Source organism: Nematostella vectensis, chromosome 14 (assembly GCF_932526225.1).
Source record: "Nematostella vectensis chromosome 14, jaNemVect1.1, whole genome shotgun sequence".
NCBI lineage: Eukaryota > Metazoa > Cnidaria > Anthozoa > Actiniaria > Edwardsiidae > Nematostella > Nematostella vectensis.
This window is the reverse complement of record NC_064047.1, coordinates 9294996-9314510: the sequence shown is the minus strand read 5'-3', so window position 1 is coordinate 9314510 and position 19515 is coordinate 9294996. Positions and strand designations below refer to the sequence as shown.

The 19515-nt window shown below is 39.2% G+C and overlaps 1 protein-coding gene across 2 annotated transcripts; it reads left to right on the top strand.

Annotated features, from left to right (window-relative positions):
- Nucleotides 1-79: 79 nt before the first annotated feature.
- Nucleotides 80-19515, top strand: LOC5509902 (DNA mismatch repair protein Msh2). Of its 2 annotated transcripts, none has more exons than XM_048721503.1 (29): nucleotides 80-222; nucleotides 297-346; nucleotides 3245-3280; nucleotides 3674-3907; nucleotides 4164-4274; nucleotides 5149-5235; nucleotides 5688-5811; nucleotides 5917-5997; nucleotides 6793-6851; nucleotides 7549-7669; nucleotides 8682-8795; nucleotides 8930-8991; nucleotides 9234-9305; nucleotides 9588-9704; nucleotides 9995-10109; nucleotides 11166-11221; nucleotides 11733-11822; nucleotides 12201-12372; nucleotides 14060-14123; nucleotides 14394-14455; nucleotides 15016-15111; nucleotides 15653-15717; nucleotides 15912-16079; nucleotides 16438-16529; nucleotides 16997-17151; nucleotides 17458-17525; nucleotides 17999-18071; nucleotides 18146-18183; nucleotides 18313-19515. In XM_048721503.1, exons 1-29 carry the CDS (start codon nucleotides 189-191, stop codon nucleotides 18469-18471), a joined length of 2775 nt encoding a protein of 924 aa, XP_048577460.1. In that variant the 5' UTR covers nucleotides 80-188; the 3' UTR covers nucleotides 18472-19515. The 2 variants fall into 2 exon arrangements, with proteins under 2 accessions (XP_048577460.1, XP_048577459.1); XM_048721502.1 differs by having other exon boundaries at nucleotides 18137-18183.

The window sequence follows — 19515 nt, the reverse complement described above, 5'->3', positions numbered from 1 at the left end:
TTCAACAAATCCAAGAAAATTACCTAAAAAATAAGAGATGATTGGCATACGAAAAGTTATTGAGCTTGAACGACTTATTATCGATTGGTATTTTCCGCGCCAAATTCGCTCCTATTTTTACCACATTGGCTCTTCATCGAGTAGAAATTAGCCTTTCTGCATTGTAGTCGACATCTATTCCTTCCAAGATGGCCTTGCAGCCCGTCCAACAGATTTCTCTGGGTAATTGCTTATATAGATCTAGATTTTCCTATTTTATTGGTTGTATTTTGACAATTATTTATATTGATTTTCAGATTCCGCGGCAGAGTCGGGATTTCTGTCATTCTACCGTTCGTTACCCGAGGTTAGTGTCGATTCAAACCTATTTCTTACTTAAAATCATTGTTCTGTTGTTTGTGGATTAAGTCGCCAGTGCTGTTTTTATGTCAATAAATATTATCAAACATCTGTGTGATTGTTGTGTTTGTAGATGAGAAAAAAGGTATTGGTGGGGGGGGGGGGGGGGGGGGGTAGGGGGGCGTTGGAGCCTCTTCACAGTGTTTCGGGTTTGATTCGCCATTATTCACTGACCCTGTCGAAGGCTGCCTGCAAGCACTTTTTATTTTTTGCTCTCCACCAGGGGAGCCAAGGGGCTCTTTGCCCAGAGTGTGCAATCTATAAAAATCAATATCGAAAAACTGATAGATAAATCGAAATCAGTCGATAATCCTTGATTAATTGATATCGATTGTATCGGATGATCGATATTAATAGATACTCACAAAACTCTTCCCAATTAAGGCTATGGATTTTATCAGTACCTATCGTTTTGTGCAAGCGACAATAATTTTCTTGATAAGCACCTTTTTTAACTTGGAAATGCGAAGCATGTACGAGTTATTGTGGGGACTCCGATTACACTCCATCATTGGATAACTAATCTGTTGACCTTTTTATGGTCTTTCTGTGCTTTTGCAACACAGCAATCCTTAGGTCATCCTGTAAACTTCTGGAGTTCAACTTCCGGTTAAAGCTTAGTACTATAAAATGGCTTTGGCATCGACTCGCTACGGTCATATGTTTGTATAGCCGTAAAATATATATATAAGCAAGTATCTTCTACGGTTTAGTCCAATTCAAGTTATTTTGCAAACAAAACAAGTAAAATGCTAGCAAAGCTTTAAATTCTCTTTCTTTTAGTACTTGCTGATTCACGTCTCTGGGTTTTTGCATTCGCATTAAGTCTGTTAGCTGGGTCTATGGTCGCAGAGTAATAAGAAAAAAGCCTCTGTTTGAAGGACAAAATACAAGAGGATAGATTTCCACAAATCCTTTTTCTAATTCTTCCCAATCAACTAAACTAAATATCAAACAGAACTCGTGCAAACATATGCAGATATGGCTCCGCTTCTTCATCGAATAACGATTTTGCGCTTTTCTAGATTGTTAATAGCATAAAACACATTGTATGACAGTAGCGTGATCAATTATTGCGGGTATTTTATTTTGTTTCCGGAAAGAATATGCTGAAATTTGACATGCTAGCAAAAAGCTTTTTGATCATTACGATTCCAATAGTAATAAAAATAATTTTAGTTACTGGTCAACTCAGTAAGTGGTGCGAACGCAGCTTCCCAGGTTCGATTCCCACTGAGGGCCCTAATTTTTTTTTTACTTTTTATGATAATCTATACTGTTCTTGACATGACATGACATTGAAAAGAAAAAAGGTGTCAGGACATTTTTATGTACTCTCAGCATCTTGGGTGTGTTCATGCAGGCCCGTACCCAGGGGGGTTGCAGGGGGTGCGAACGCACCCACCCACAACGGACGAAGGTCCACTTTTGGTTCTCAATAGACGTGCTATTTGTAGTTTGTAGACAACACTCAAAATCAAGCAAGAACACTCTGGTATGTAGCCAAATTTGACAATAAACGTCCCGTAGAGACACTGCAAAGGCATAAAAAAAATCCCTTTTTGTTCTTTCGGAGGTGGTTAGATTTTTATCAGAGAACACCCTCCTCCCTCCCCCGGAAAAATTAGGTCCACTTTTTCGGATTTCGCACCCCCCCAAGAAAAATACTGGGTACAGGCCTGTCATGCTTTGTTCATCCTGTATATCTTTTATGCACACAAGAACATAACTATTAAAACATTTGCATTCACGAGTTGGCTCAGAGAGCCTTTGATTATAAAAATGTCCGTTTTTGCCCAGGCTGGAAGTTGATTCTTAAACGTTCTTATAAAAAAAAGTGTATGCCTCGGTCACTGTACTTTTTATGTACATATACACCAGTATATGTTTCTAATTATCCAGGGTAGTAAAGGTGGGTATGGACCGAAAAATGGCCTTAATAGTAACCACGTTTCACTGGCGTAGAAATGGACGATTTCACGTTTCTTGACAGTGGAAAATTGGCCAAATCTCGTTTACCACCCTGATTGTCGCGGCTATGGCTGCAAGAAACTGAAGCAGCATGAGTACGCATGAGATAATACAGCCTATATAGCAAAAGGAAAGAGAACATGAAAAAAAAAATTGAGGCGGGGACGCGCACGGGGTAGAATGCAGAACTAGGCAAAACTCAAGACCATCAGATAAAGATATAAACTGATATTTTCCTTCAATTTTCACCTGTGGTTACTTGGCTACTACTAGTTAGTGTTGGTTCCTTAGTTTTGATGTTTTGTTTGCACATTGGAATAATAAAAGTTTGTGAAATCTCTCAGACTTGTCTTTGATTTTTTTTTTATTTTGTTGATAAATCAATCAGGTAATCAATAATTATCAATTTTCCTCAAGATTTTTTTGTATAGATTGCTATCAATTACCGATACAATTAACTTATTTTATTGATTGAAATCAATTAATATCGATTATCGATTCTATCGATTGCACACTTCGGGCACTTTGTGATCTGGGTCAGACCCAAATTTGTCCCGATTGAAATTATATGAAATTGACATTTTCTCCTGTATTTTAGATAATGTCTCATACATTTACTGTATTTTTGGCTGCTAGAAGGGGGGGACCGGGCCCCCTGGGCCACCCCCCTGGCTACACCCCTGCCCCCTTCACCCCCTTGTTTCACCAAACATGCTCAGTTTCTCCTCCTCTCTTTTACCTTGCGCTTGCTACACAGGGGGCTGTGCCAAAGAAGAAGAATTACTCAAAATGATTTGCTCATTTACACGGTTTGCTTGTCAAATGTCACCTTGACTTCCTCTTGACACAAATATCGTCTATTTAATTCTTCCAGAAACCAGAGACTACATTCCGAGTTTTTGACAGATCAGTAAGTAAAACAGCCATGTACTGACAGACAGTGTCATAGCAAGGGGTGGGGCCCTGGGGCACATGCTTTCCCAATATTTTCAAATATATTAAGAAAATGAACAGAAGGGGCATGGGTGCGCCCCCCCCCCCCCCCCCCCCCCCCCGCAATATTTTCTTAATGTTTCTGTATTTTGTCCCCTCCCAATCTTTCGGGGCCTGCTAAGGCTCTGACACAGCATGTAGACGTTTCATCGTCAAGCCCACTATCTTGAGGTGTGGACCCCCTCCCCATGATGCGGCCTTAGATTTTTATTATGTTTGGGCAAAGCCACGGCCTATTTTTTATGCCGGTGCCACGCCCCTGCTACAGCCGTGGTACCTGGATACCTCTAGCATTAATATTTTTTGACAGGATTACTATACTGTTCATGGGCCAGATGCTCTCTTTGCGGCCAAAGAAGTGTTCAAAACCTCAAGCGTTGTCAAATATCTTGGCACCGGTGACCACAAAGTGCCATCTGTGGTCCTAAGTAAGATGAACTTTGAGTCGACGTGTCGAGACCTGCTACTTATTCGTCAGTACAGGATTGAAATGTACCGCAGTAAAGGAGGCAAGAACAGTAGTGCCTGGGAACTGGTTGCTAAGGTATGTAGAATGGGTGTTATCCCCATAAGAACTGGTTACTAAGGTAGTGAGGGGTTGCTAGGGTTCTTAAAAGTGCATATAGAATGAGCAGTGGCTACTGGATTCTTCTGGTTGCTAGGTTAGATTTAGTGTTTGCTAAGGTGTTTTCTGTGAGTTGTTTGTATGATTCTCCTCATTGTCAGGATATAATGGTTGCTTTATTTCTGATTGCTAGAGTGGAAGTTGTTACTTATAAGTGTGGTCTACTTGTATCTAGGGATCTCCTGGCAACCTGCAGCAGTTTGAAGATATCTTATTTGGGAATTCTGAAATGTCTGCTTCTGCTGTTGTCATGGCAATTAAGCTTGGTACAGTCACTGGACAAAGAGTAAGGGTATTATCTTTTAGACTGTGAGTATTTTTAAGTATTTTTTTAAAATCGAATTTTTAAAACTTTTCATCAACTTGAAAACTGTATGTTTTTTTTAATTCGAGAAAAAAAAAACTTTTTATATTGAATGCCTGTTGTTAAAATAAGCAAAAACGGGAATAAATATACATTTGCTTTATGGGAATTTTTTATATTTTTGAGATAAGATGACAAGAATATCACACCTGGAATGTTTTTAAGTAAAAATCTGACAACTCTTGTGAATTGCTCAAGTGAAAGTATTATATTTTAGATTTTACTGACACAGCAATTTTTAATGACTTTGGTGTCTCATTAAAATGCATGGTGACCCCTATTTTTCTTCACACCATTTTTGTGGCCTCTGGGTAGTTCTACAAGTTTTAAGGAAGTACACACACAAGTTTACAAGTTAGGAATTTAAAAAAATATATATGTGAAGGAATTATGTGAATAACCAATCTATAAAAAAATGGGCCAAGGGCAGGTCCAGAAGGCCCTTGAAGAGGAGTTTGAAACAAGGATTTCAGGGAGGAGAATCTCCTAGATATTTTTTCATTATTTTAAGCAAAATATCTGAAATAAGAATGGGGGGAGGGGGATGTAGTCTGCTTGCCCCGCCCCTGTAGATCCGCCCATGAGGACTATTATATTTATATATTTTTTCCAAATGTGGTGTGTACCCAAGAGTGTTATCATTATTAGTATCTAGATACCACATTATTACTGTATCTCCACATTTTTTAGTCTGTATATTTAAGTTAAGTAAATTAAGATAAAACTGTAATCTAGTACCATATTAATATCATTTTGTCATATTATCATATTAATATCATATTGTTTTTTTTTTCAGGTTGTTGGAGTTGCCTACGCAGATGTTGCTTCAAGAAAGCTTGGTGTTTGTGAATTTGCCGATAATGATCAGTTTTCCAATCTTGAGGTGAATCAATGTTTGTCAATTTTGTGAATTTTCATAACTACAGGTATTAAAAGCCGTCACAATGTGATTGTAAGCATTAAAAAAAAGACTTTGAAATCAAATCTTTCAACTGCCAAAAAAGCTGTACATTTCATTTTTACTAAAATGTAAAACTGAATATAAAACTGAATTGTAACCCACCACTATGAGATTCAATCCATTCCAATCCATCCAAATTCAATCCATTCAATCAAACCTTGCAGAAGCATAGAATATTCTAGGAATAATGATATTATCCAAGATGATAAAATATTACAATATTCATAATAAAACACGCAAATAAGAAATGTGACGATTTGGGTATTTTGATTACTTATGTATAGGTATTGGTATATAGTAGTGCCCCCTTTTCCCCCCCAAGGGGGGGGGGCACTCACTGATGTCATTGGTGACCATATCTCCTGGCTTTGCAGGCTCTCATTGTCCAGCTTGGTCCTAAGGAATGTCTTATGGCTTCCACTGACAGCAGTGGTGACGCTGCCAAGACCCATGAAGTTGTCAAGCGCAGCAACATCCTTGTTACAGAACGCAAGAAAGGTGATTCCTGATTGATCAAACATTTACTCCTTTTTGGGAAGGTTAACCTGTCTAGGTTTTGTACCCCCAGTGTTTTTAACCATTATATGTTTTTTTTTATACCAGTGGAGTTTTCAAACAAAGACATTGTGCAAGACTTGAACAGGCTTCTGAAATTAACTGCTGGGGGAAATAGCGCAACATTACGTGAGTAGAATAGCCTCACAAAAAATATGAAATAAAATATTTTCTTTTTCGAAAAAAAAAATTTAAAAAATCTTGAATAGAGCTTTAGCAGACCGCACTGATACTTTACAGAAACATTAAGAAAATATTAGGGTTTTTTTATTAATAGAGACCTTAAGCAAGGGCCACGGTGACAGGTAGGACAACAAGATCAAAAAAGATGTGCTCCCGTTTCAAAGTCAATTTCAATTTCATTGGAATAAAATTAGCAAAACAATATATTCAGAGACAGATAATAATATACTAAGGACATCGTTTCTGCTGAAACAAACGTAGTTGGAGGAGTTTACAGTGCAAACGTCCGCGTCCTCAATATGCCGTGAAATTTGGAAGTTTTATGTCTTAGTTTGGTGGAAAACGGCTGAAATTTATCAGACAGAACGTGCTGCTTTTCTGAATTTGAATGGAATTGCATTGTTTTCTGACATCATCGTGAGCGTCCCCGTCGTCGTTGCTTAAGGTCCCTAATATTTGGGAGGGTACCTCCCCCGTGCTCTGCATCCTGCTACATCCCGGTAAAAAGACTCAAATTTTTGTGATTTCTGATTGGTCAAGGTTTAAATAGCTTCCAAACTCCACTCCAAGATGTTGGTCAATCAAAGAGCACATAATATAATATTGTTAATGATTCAAAACCTTGAAAAATAAAGCTGTAACAAGTAAATCTCAATGTACTAGCCAAATGAAATGGTTTACTCGATATTGAGGGAGCATAGAATTACTACAGGGCTGATAAAAGATTAATGAAATTTTCAGCTGAAATGGACATGATACATGCAACAGCAGCCTTGGCCGCAGTCATCAAATACTTGGAGGTTGGCTTCTGTTAGTTTTGATCAAATTTTGTATCCTCCTCCTTGCCCCCCCCCCCCCCCCACCTCCTCCTCATTAGGGTCATCAGTATCACTTTTCTATTCTGATCATCCTTAACATTTTATATAAATTTCCAATCATGTTCTTGTATTCTTCATGTTCTTGTATTCTTCTTTATCTTGTGTTTCTTTCTATCATTGTCATCATTATCATTATCATTTCCTTGATCACCAGCTTATTGTGTTTGTCCAAAAAACCGCCATCATCTTCTCAGTCGTCATTTATAGTCACCCCCACCTTCATTGTTATTTATTATTAAACTGTCATCATTACAGCTTACATTTTTTATAATCATCATCATCATTGTCATCATCTTTTTCAGCACCATCATTATTATCATTATTATCATAATCATTATCAATATTATCATAATCATTTTAAAACTATTATAGTCATCTTTATCATTGTTATCATCATTATTATCATCATTATCATAATCACTATCAAAACTATTATTGTCATCTTCATCATCAACATCATTGTCATCATCTTTATCAGCATCATCATTTTTGTCATCATTATTATCATCATCATTATCATAAATATTATAAAAACTAGTATTGTCATCATCATCATCAGCATCATCTTTATCTTTGCTGTCATTCTGTCATTCAAGTCATTGTTAACATCTTATTACAGCTGCTGTCTGATGAATCTAACTTCAGTCAGTTCAAACTGTCCTCCTTTGACCTGAGTCAGTACATGAAGCTGGATGCTGCTGCTGTCAGGGCGCTTAACCTTCTTCCTAACCCTATGGATGGTATGTTAGAGAATATGGCAACAGCTTCTTATCAATGAAAATGTTTCATGGACATGAAAGCTTAGTATTTGTGGAGTGCAGTTACTGTTGCAACTCTACTCATCAATACCATATGGAATGCTCCATAATACTCACATTCATGAGTGTGAGTTAGAATGTAAGCATTGTCACTGGAGATGGTACCACTAGCCAGCGTCCCTGAATGTTTACTATACATCCCCCAATACAGGCATATGAATTGAGGTGAGAGACTGGATCCTTGGCTTAACATCCTAAACAAAGAAGATGAGGGTTTCACAGCTCCTGATAATAGTAAAAATAAGTGATATTCTAACTCATTTTGAGGGGCTTTGCTTCTCAAGCAAACTAATCATCATCACCAGCCATAAACCACAACAGAGCATGCTTTTGTTTGTTGTGTTGATAAAGCTCATACAGTATAGACAATAAACTGTAATGAGCTACCTCCTTGAGAAGTCATGTGCCTTTTGGGGTGACAATTGTTTTAGATGTGATAGTATATGATTATTTTCGGATATGATGATCTTATGTGTTTGTGGGCTTGTTGACTGTATGGGCGTTCTAGTTGTTTTATGTATGATGATCGTATCTGTTTGTGGGCTTGTTGACTGTATGGTGTTATAGTTGTTTTATATATAATGATCGTATCTGTTTGTGGGCTTGTTGACTGTATGGTGTTATAGTTGTTTTATATATAATGATCGTATGCGTTTGTGGGCTGGTTGACTGGATGGTGTTATAGTTGTTTATGTGTTTGTGGGCTTGTTGAATGTATGGGCGTTCTAGTTGTTTCATATATGATAATCGTATGTGTTTGTGGCTTTGTTGAATGTATGGGTGTTCTAGTTGTTTTATGTATGATCATCGTATGTGTTTGTGAGCTGGCTGACTGGATGGTGTTATAGTTGTTTTATGTATTATGATCGTATGTGTTTATGGGCTGGTAGCCTTTTGTCACCTTCATCACCAGAAGATGTTATTTCTCCACCAGGTGGAAACAAGAGTATGTGCCTGACAGGCCTTTTAAACAAGTGCAAGACTCCTCAGGGACAAAGGCTTGTCGCCCAATGGATCAAACAGCCTTTGATGGACAAGAATAAAATTGGTAAAGAAAATCGACATGTCAAAGATATCTGTTCCAAGTGTCGTCTTCTAGATTAATGATGGAAAATGTCCTGTAATTTGTCCTGTAAATGTCCTGTAATTTGATCCTTTTTTCTTTTCATTTTCCTTTTTTAGAGGAAAGATTGAATATAGTTGAGGCATTTGTTGAGGACACAGAGCTGAGACAAACACTCCAGGTATCTATTACCCTAAGGCTTATATCTCTTGCTGTCACTTGTTTGGCCCACTACTGTGTAAAACGGGAGGACCTGGAAAAAAATCTTGGAACAAGGACCAACTAAGTCGGAACTTGGAATCGAACCCGAAACCCAGTGGTGAAAGGCACATGATAACTGTGACCCAGGCTCCCCTCAAAGAAATAGCATAAGCCCTAGCTTGTGATTGTAAATGGTACTAATAATTATTTTCGATTTTCCAGGATGAAATGAGGAAATTTCCAGATTTTTCCAGGCTTGCCAAGAAGTTCCAGCGACAAAAAGCCACTCTACAGGTAAATTCCCAAAACATATTTACGTAACCCACAAACAGGCTAAGTTCAAGCCCACCTCAGAACATAGGAACTGAAGGGACGCTTGAAACATCAACGAAATTTCCCTTGTATTCACAGAGGCGTTTAACATAACATCTCGACATTGTGTGGATTTTTTTGTATTGAAACTGAAAATATGATTTGCTTATACAGAATTATAGGCAATATCAATTAATCTCTTTTCAAAGACTGTCCATCTGCCTCTCCATCTTCTTGATTTAATAAGAAATATTTTCTTTTTAGGATTGTGTACGCGTCTATCAGTCAGTTCAACGCCTGGAACCATTTGCAGACGTCCTCGAACGTTACCATGGCGACCACAGGAAGCTTCTGGTTGAATGCTTCAGGGATCCGCTTATGGTAGGCAAGCATCTCCTGTTTATTACCTTTTAGCTTGTCATTGTGGTTGGAATTTCCAGGAACTTATCATTTTGATGGTAATTTCCAAGAATTTGTAGATGACTATCAATACCGTTGTAGCTCCTGACTCTTGCTGTAATTTCAAGAGACTTCTCTACGGATCCAGTAAATTTATATGACTCCTGTTACCTTTCTTGTTATTTCCAGGAACTTGAAGATGGCTTTCATTGCTTTGCATTAAATTTCCAGGAAATTAAAGATGACTTTCGTTACTTTGCTTGTATTCCCAGGAACTTGTAGCTGACTTTGCAAAGTTTTGTGACCTAGTGGAGACCACCATAGACCTGGAGCAGGTCGAGAATCACGAGTATCTTATCAAGGCCACATTCGACGAAGGTCTGCAAGGTTCGTACTTCATTAGTGAATGTCTGTCAGGTACGTACCTAATCAGTAAGGGTCTGCAACGTACGTACCTCATCAGTGGAGGTCTGCAAGGTACGTACCTAATCAGTGGAGGTCTGCCAGTTACGTACTTTATCAGGGAAGGTCTGGTAGGTACGAACTAATCAGTGAAGGTCTACAAGGTACGTACCTTATCAGTGGAGGTCTGCAAGGTACGTACTTTATCAGTGAAGGTCTGCAAGGTACGTACTTCAGCAGTGGAGGTCTGCCAGGTACGTACCTCATCAGTGACGGTCTGGTGGGTACGAACTAATCAGTGAAGGTCTGCAACGTACGTACCTAATCAGTGGAGGTCTGCAAGGTACGTACCTAATCAGTGGAGGTCTGCAAGGTACGTACCTAATCAGTAAGGGTCTGCAACGTACGTACCTAATCAGTGAAGGTCTGCCAGTTACGTACTTTATCAATGAAGGTCTGCCAGTTACGTGCCTTATCAGTGAAGGCCTGCCAGTTACGTACTTTATCAGTGAAGGTCTGGTAGGTACGAACTAATCAGTGAAGGTCTGCAAGGTACGTTCCTTATCAGTGGAGGTCTGCAAGGTACGTACCTTATCAGTGGAGGTCTGCAAGGTACGTACTTCAGCAGTGGAGGTCTGCCAGGTACGTACCTCATCAGTGAAGATCTGGTGGGGTACGAACTAATCAGTGAAGGTCTGCAAGGTACCTCATGAATGCCAGAAGTGACTTCCCACGTTTTCACACGTTTTGACGTCCTTGGGTCCGGCATGGTGTATCACCAGGATTTGTAACAATAACCAGATTTTTAACAACAACCAACCAGATATGTAACAACAACCATATTTGTAACAAAAATCAACCGGATATGTAACAAACTAGTCAACCGGATTTGTAACAAAAAGCATCCGGATTTGTAACAACCAATACACATGTGTGACAGGCCCGCAGCTGGTTGTGAGATTTCGGGGGAAGGATTCTGACAAACCACATTCCTTGACAATCCTGACATTCTACTGACTTTTTTCTTGCGTTTCTCTTTAGAGTGCCGGGAACACATGGACGAGATTCTGGAAAAGTTTCCTGTTGAATTGAACAAGGTTTGTGGAAAGATCGCACATAATTCCGTAACAGCTTATACTTGTGCACAAAGGAATGTTGCTTGTGATTATAACATTTAAATTATTTCTTTTTGTACTTTTGTTTTTGTTTTTGCTACTCATTAAGATACATTCTTTTTCCTTGTAATTGGAACAATGTGCTACAGTCTTTAGTAGAATTGGAAATCACAATCCTAGATGAAAGAGCAGGGACTTTATATTTCTACAAACACCCATTCCAACTATGGTTGCGGTGAATGCATGTATCACAATTCGCGTATAAAAAAAGCAATTCAGCCATAAAGAAAATAAATTCCAGTTTCGAAGTCATATTCTTGTTGACGTGCCTGTAAACTTTCACATGGCTTCCAGAGACCAGAATTTATGCATCTTTATGTTACCCATAAACAACAATGGGCTACGACACATGAATTCTCGAGTGCAACCTTATTTGAAATCGTAACATTATTATTACGATTTTTTATTAGATCCGTTTCCCTTGTTCTTTTAGGCTGGCAGAGACTTATCTCTTGAGCCTTCAAAGACGATTAAACTTGAATCTAATAACCAGCTTGGCTATTTCTTCAGAATTACTAGGAAGGTAATTTAAACAATATTATTACGCTATTATCACGCTACCCTGGTCACCTTGTTTATTTTACAGAGTCAGCCAATTAGGATGTGAGCAATGCACTGATTGACGTGAACTTTGAAAGCCAACCAGCATGGCTGAACTCGTTGAAAAACTCTTATCTTTTTAGTTCGTGTTAATGAAACTGATAGCTGCATACAAATTGCCTTCCCTGATCCAAATTATGTGAATAAATAATATGTACCAGTTTTTATTGGATGATTATTGCCTTATCAAGTGTAATTTTCTCATCATATTAACTTGTTTCGCTACTCTACAATTATTCGTCGTTAGCACGAAATTACAGTGATACAAATTGTTGGTTGAATAAGATCATTCTTTTTTTAGGAAGAAAAGGTACTTCGTAACAATAAACGCTATTCGACTATCGAGACCCGTAAAGATGGCGTCCGCTTCACTAACTCGGCTCTTAGTCAACTGAACGATGAATTTCGCGGCTATAAAGACACGTACAACGACGTGCAGGGTAAACTGGCGGCAGAGGTCCTGAAAATCGCAGGTAAAATCACAGTCATTTTTGTGACCGTGATCATGGTCATGAATATCTGTAGCGTGAATACAGCGTGACTGAAGCGTTACTGTAACATGACTATGGCACGGATGTGTGTGTATTGCTGTATCATGGGTGACGTTGATTGCAGTGTGAATACAACATTAGTCAATCGTGAATGCAGCGTGGCTTTATCTTGAATGCAGCGTGGCTTTAGCGTGAATACAGCGTGGCTTTATCGTGAATGTAGCGTGGCTTTGGCGTGAATGCAGCGTGGCTTAAGCGTGAATACAGGTGGCTTTATCCTGAATGCAGCGTGGCTTTAGCGTGAATGCAGCGTGGCTTAAGCGTGAATGCAGCGTGGCTTTAGCGTGAATGCAGCGTGGCTTTAGCGTGAATGCAGCATGTCTTTAGCGTATATGCAGCGTGGCTTTTGCATGAATACAGCGTGGCTTTATCCTGAATGTAGCGTGGCTTTATCCTGAATGTAGCGTGGCTTAAGCGTGAAAGCAGCGTGGCTTTATCCTGAATGCAGCGTGGCTTTATCCTGAATGCAGCGTGGCTTTAGCGTGAATGCAGCGTGGCTTTAGCGTGAATACAGCGTGGCTTTATCCTGAATGTAGCGTGGCTTTGGTGTGAATGCAGCGTGGCTTTAGCGTGAAAGCAGCGTGGCTTTAGTGTGAATGCAGCGTGGCTTTAGCGTGAATACAGCGTGGCTTTAGCGTGAATACAGCGTGGCTTTATCCTGAATGTAGCGTGGCTTTATCCTGAATGTAGCGTGGCTTTATCCTGAATGTAGCGTGGCTTTATGGTGAATGCAGCATGGCTTTAGCGTGAATGCAGCGTGGCTTTAGCGTGAATGCAGCGTGGCTTTATTGTGAATGCAGCGTGGCTTTATTGTGAATGCAGCGTGGCTTTATTGTGAATGCAACGTGGCTTTATTGTGAATGCAACGTGGCTTTATTGTGAATGCAGCGTGGCTTTATTGTGAATGCAACGTGGCTTTATCCTGAATGCAACGTGGCTTTATTGTGAATGCAGCGTGGCTTTATTGTGAATGCAGCGTGGCTTTATTGTGAATGCAGCGTGGCTTTATTGTGAATGCAACGTGGCTTTATCCTGAATGCAACGTGGCTTTATTGTGAATGCAGCGTGGCTTTATTGTGAATGCAGCGTGGCTTTATCCTGAATGCAACGTGGCTTTATTGTGAATGCAGCGTGGCTTTATTGTGAATGCAGCGTGGCTTTATTGTGAATGCAGCGTGGCTTTATTGTGAATGCAGCGTGGCTTTATTGTGAATGCAACGTGGCTTTATCCTGAATGCAACGTGGCTTTATTGTGAATGCAGCGTGGCTTTATTGTGAATGCAGCGTGGCTTTATCCTGAATGCAACGTGGCTTTATCCTGAATGCAACGTGGCTTTATTGTGAATGCAGCGTGGCTTTATTGTGAATGCAGCGTGGCTTTATTGTGAATGCAGCGTGGCTTTATTGTGAATGCAGCGTGGCTTTATTGTGAATGCAGCGTGGCTTTATTGTGAATGCAGCGTGGCTTTATTGTGAATGCAACGTGGCTTTGGTGTGAATGCAGCGTAAATGCCTAAATGGCTTTAGAGGGTGACTGCAGCATGACCACAGTGTGAATAACATCGCGCCAGTCATGTGATTGACTAAATTATGATGTCCATCTCAACAGGAGGTTACAGTGAACCGATGCAGGGACTTAGTGATGTCATAGCCCAAATTGACGCTCTTGTCAGGTAAAGCTACATGCTACTACGGAGGGCATGGATAATCTCAAACTATTGAAAGAAGCGTTACCATTAGTTAATGATATAGCCAGATATACTATTGGCAAGCTGAAGAAAAACTAGACGGGGGGTGGGTGCGCTGGTTGCGCGCATCCCCCTCGCCCTTACAAAAGTGGGTTATTTCTTATTGAAGGATTGTCAAACTCTTTTCTTTTTCTTTATGAAGCACATAATGTAGCCCCTTTAAACTATAATCTTTTTTATTATTTTTTTCCTTAGTTTTGCACATGTCTCTGCAAACGCACCGATACCCTACGTGAGGCCTACTATTACCCCTAAAGGTAGTATGTATTTTAAAGTGATTATCGCGGATCTGTATATAGTCTGCACAAGGGGGTTCACAGCTTATTATAGAGTTTATTTACTAAAGAACTGCTTTAGAGAGAGAACAACACATATTTATGCTTGTGAACTCTTCCTGCTTCCTTTCGTCACTCCTCTAATGGCGGGTAGTCAAGCAAACAGAAAACGTTTTGACGAAGCCTCTTTAAGATGTTTTTTTTTGTCTACTTTCAAACCTCTCTAATCAAACCTCTTTGTTACAATACCCATTGTAAGGGCGGGTCAGACTATGTTATAGGTAACATAAGCAGAAGTGAAAGAAAATAGAAAAAGAATCAGTTTTCCTCTGTTGCTGCTTTTGCTTATCTTGAGTATATTTGTATGTAAACTAGCAAACACAAACATAAGAACCTGCTTGGGGGGGGGGGGGGTGTTGTTGATTTACTTCGGCTTCTTTGATGTCGAACTGTCCACACGCAAAATTATTCTGCCTTTTTTTCAGCTTTTGTTACTGATGGTTAAGAGTGAACCGGCCTTTAATTTGTTTTGTCCCTTTTAGGTGAAGGAGACATAATTCTCACAGGATCTCGTCACCCGTGTCTCGAAATACAAGATAATGTCGCGTTTATTGCAAACGATGTAACCTTATCGAGAGGTTTGTATTACTAGAAATTCTCTCATTTGGATAAGTTATTCATACAATGTATTGAGATGCCGTTCTATATGGCAGAGTTACAAATGTAACTGCACCTGAGAATGCTTCTGGCTTTATATGAAAATAAAAATATAAAGCTAAAACATGTGTGGCACAATCAATTTAACCCTAAAATATTATATATATATATATATATATATATATATATATATATATATATATATATATATATATATATATATATATATATATATATATATATATATATATATAATAATATTATATATAATACAATATAATATTATATATAATACAATTCTGCGTACTTGAGAAAATGGCAACTCTACGTCCTGGAGAGAGGGCAATATTTAAGAAAAGGGACCCATCATTTGTTCGGCCATTCTCATTCAATCTTCATCATCTCTCAGTCGAGATGGCGTCCACGGATTCTCGAGTGCAGCCTTATTTGAAATAAGTGTATCATGAAATATGTTATGGTGGCATTGGTATGGCTTTTTAGTGTACCTTACTAATTTTCCAGACAAACAGATGTTTTTGATAATCACTGGACCGAATATGGGCGGAAAGTCAACCTACATACGACAGGTCAGAGCGCGACTATTTTAGCAATCACGCGATATATGGTGGTTACTTTTGATTCTGCTTCACTCATTGTGATCGGTGCGTGTCATTTAGTTACAATAAATTGGCTTGTCATAACAGCTCTGAACAGTAGTATATATGGGTCCATTCCAACGCTTTTATTTCCATTTGATTGACATCTGCCATTCGTTCATCAGCTCGGTGTTATCGTTCTGATGGCTCAGCTGGGTTGTTTTGTGCCGTGTAGTACTGCCCAGATCTCTATCACCGATTGCATCTTAGCCAGAGTGGGATCTGGGGATAGTCAACTCAAGGGTGTGTCAACCTTCATGTCGGAAATGCTGGAGACTGCTTCGATTCTAAGGGTGAGAAGGGTAGTTATAATTGAGGCTGAAAGATTTATTCATCTTCATGAGTTGAAAAGTGTAGAAGTCCGCTCCTGTAGAAGGCCTAACAGGATTGGCTAGATTACCCTCATTGTTCTATTGTATTCTCGTTCTTTGTTTGTGTTGCATCAATCCAACCCAATCCAATGTGGTGAAATCTTCCGATAGCTTCTACATGACCCCATGAGGTAAATTGGTGTTTTTGGAGGGGCAGTGGGGGCTGGATGGTAGGCCTAATTTTGTGCTCTGGGCTGGAGGGTTGGGAAGGCCGAGGAGTGGTAATCTTCATGTAACAAATGTGGGCAAATACAGCTGAACTAACGTGTTTTTTCTGCAGACTGCCACCAAGGACTCACTGATCATCATCGATGAGCTAGGGCGAGGCACCTCAACATATGACGGCTTTGGACTCGCGTGGGCCATATCTGAGTATGTACATATCGTGCGTGACCATTCAACATCTTGTGTGGGCCTTGCATTCGAGTGCGCCATACTTGCGTGGCAATCGAACATCTCGCCTGGGTCTTATAAAATTACGTACAGATCGTGCATGACCATTGAACGTCTTGTGTGGGCTTTGTATTAAAGTGCGTGATATCGTCCTTGTAAATCGACAGTCTTGCCTGTGTCATATCAGAGTATATGCACATTGCCATGACTATTGAAAGTCTGGGTTGGTCCATAACATAACACGTGTACGTATCGTGCGTTAGCATTGGACGTCTCGCGTTAATCTTGTGTCCAAGTGTGTGATATCGTTTAGAGGTGCATTGGACGTCGCCCATATCTTGAAATACTTTGATCTTGGCCCTGAATATTTTCCAGACCTTCTCAGCATTTTAAGATATGAACCTACCAGACAGTAAATAACCTATTTATTTGTGTTTGCTTGACAGGTACATAGCAACTCAAATTAAATCATTCTGCCTGTTTGCCACGCATTTTCATGAGCTCACATCATTGGCTGACGAGGTTTCTACGGTAACTAACCTGCATGTTACCGCCTTAACCACGGGCGGGACTCTGACCCTGCTTTACAAAGTGAAACCAGGTAAGTTTTGTTTGGCAAACGTTTGTAGAAGATCAGGCCAGAGCTAGTGCTTGTCAGAGTTTAGACATGGAGACATGGAGTTTAGACATGGTTTACTTCAGAACAGCTACCGCCATTATGACTTCACGTTTTGTGATCCGTTTGGGTCATGCGTTCTTTGATGCCTTGAAGCTGTGATCTTGAAACGTCTTTTGAGATGTATTTTTTTTTGCACATTTACCTACCCCGTGTGTTTTGGGATTCGTGTTTTAAGTGTACCTACTTCACGATGTATTGTGCGCCCTCATCTTTCTGTTTCATTCTCAGGTGTTTGTGATCAAAGCTTTGGTATTCACGTGGCAGAACTTGCTCATTTCCCAAGCGATGTCATCGAGGTAAACTAAAAAAAATAGGCACGCAAGACATACATGTAGCTACTAGTTATTTATGACAGTTTTTAAGTTTAATGGTTTTTATCATAAAAATAAAATAATTTGTTATGCTTTACATTAGTGTAGTAGCTACGAAGATTTTGCCTCTTATTTACCAAATCCACCACGACAAGCTGCCTGATCTTGATAACACTTAAAACAAAATCCATCAGAGTAAAACTAATTCCATGAATTAGTTTTATAAGTATCATGTGTGGCATTAGCCTGTATACATACCTCTGTAATTCCTTTCTTACACGCAGCAACTAAAGACATTTCTCTCTTATGCAGTGCAAACAGTATTAATTTATTTCCAAAATATACCTAAAGCGATACCTTCACATCGTTAAAGATAATGGCAGTTATCTTGGTACATGATCTTCTGTTATTAGTTTCTCAAAGTTCTAATGAATTCGCTCTTGTTTTTTAATTTCCAGTTCGCCAAACAAAAAGCTGCAGAGCTTGAGGATTTTCAGGGTAGCTCTGCTGAACTTGGTCAAGGAGTCACAGGTCAGGCACAACCCCAGGGAACCCCTGTGATCTAAAAATTGCTTTAACCACTGTTTCTGTGTTAGATTCTACAGGTGAATCGCCAGCAAAACGAAGAAGGCTTGCAAAACAGGTAATGCATTTAAACCTGATTTCCAGATACCCCTCAAGAGACTGATTCTCTTGTAGGCATCTAAAATTTCATCTACATTTAAAAGAATACAAAGCAAAGCAAAAATGATTCTTGTTCATATTTTTCCAGGAAGGAGAGGTTATCATCAAAGACTTCCTTCAGAAGGTTAACCAGCTACAATTAGAGACGATGACAGATGAGCAAATCTACGAAGAAGTTCAGAAACTCAAGCAGGGAGTGCAAGAAAAAGGGAACCCTTACATAAATGGTCTGGTGCTAAAAAGTTAATATGCCCCTTCAGGTCAATAACGACCAAAGTATTTAGATGTTTTACAATGTGAATGAGTACAAGTGCATGCTAAGTATTTTGCTAAGAAGGGTGTGCAGTCCAAGGTATCATATGGAGAAATGCTAACATTTGATTTTCCTTCAATGACACCAATGGTAGTAGGGGTAAACCCTCTTCTAGTGGCAGCAAACACAAATATAAACAATAGTGCTTAAGATTATATGGTTATTGTGCATAGCTGCAAAATAGTGCATAAGACTATGGTAAAAATGGAATATGTATAACTGCTTTTAGTAAAATTTAAAAAGTTTTTAAAGAAAAAAATATTGGAATTTCCTAGAGATAGGTAACAGGGTTGTTTTATTATAGAGCCAGCTTGAGTTATTACAGTATAAAACCCCATCAGTAAAGATCAGGGCCTGGCGCCCGTTTCTCGAAACGCCCGAGAATTCTCGGGCCCGAAAACTTTATTTTGCATTTTTTCCCAAAATTTCGCATTTTTTCCCTTTGGAGAACCACTTTCATGTTTTAGAACAGTTTCAACTTCCACTTGGTTCGTATTCCAAATGATTATGGTCAATAGGGCTATTTTCGATTTTTTGCTGAAGCCAGAAAGTTACCCAAAAAGTCTCGGGTGACTGCGAAGTCCCGAGAACTTCTTAATATTTAAGACATGTGAATTTCGGCCGAAGAAGTCCGGGAAAGGATCAAAATCTATAAATCTATAAAGAGGATCATCCTTCACATGAATCTTTGTGGTAAAATAAGATATTTCAACACATTATATACCATAAATTTTATAGGAATTAGCCAGCTTTTCAAATTTAAGGAATAAAGCGTTTTCAGGCCACAGAATTCCCGGATGTTTCGAGAAACGAGCCCCAGGTTCCTAGAAACAGGGTCAGCACAAACCCATGGAAAAGTACGGCTATTGGGACATTTGATTGGATAAGAACGTCTTGGCCCAGGCTTCTTAAATAAGGATATCAGGTGTCAAAGTAAAAGTTTTGTAAAGTATTTTTCAATAAATTACCAAAGAAGAA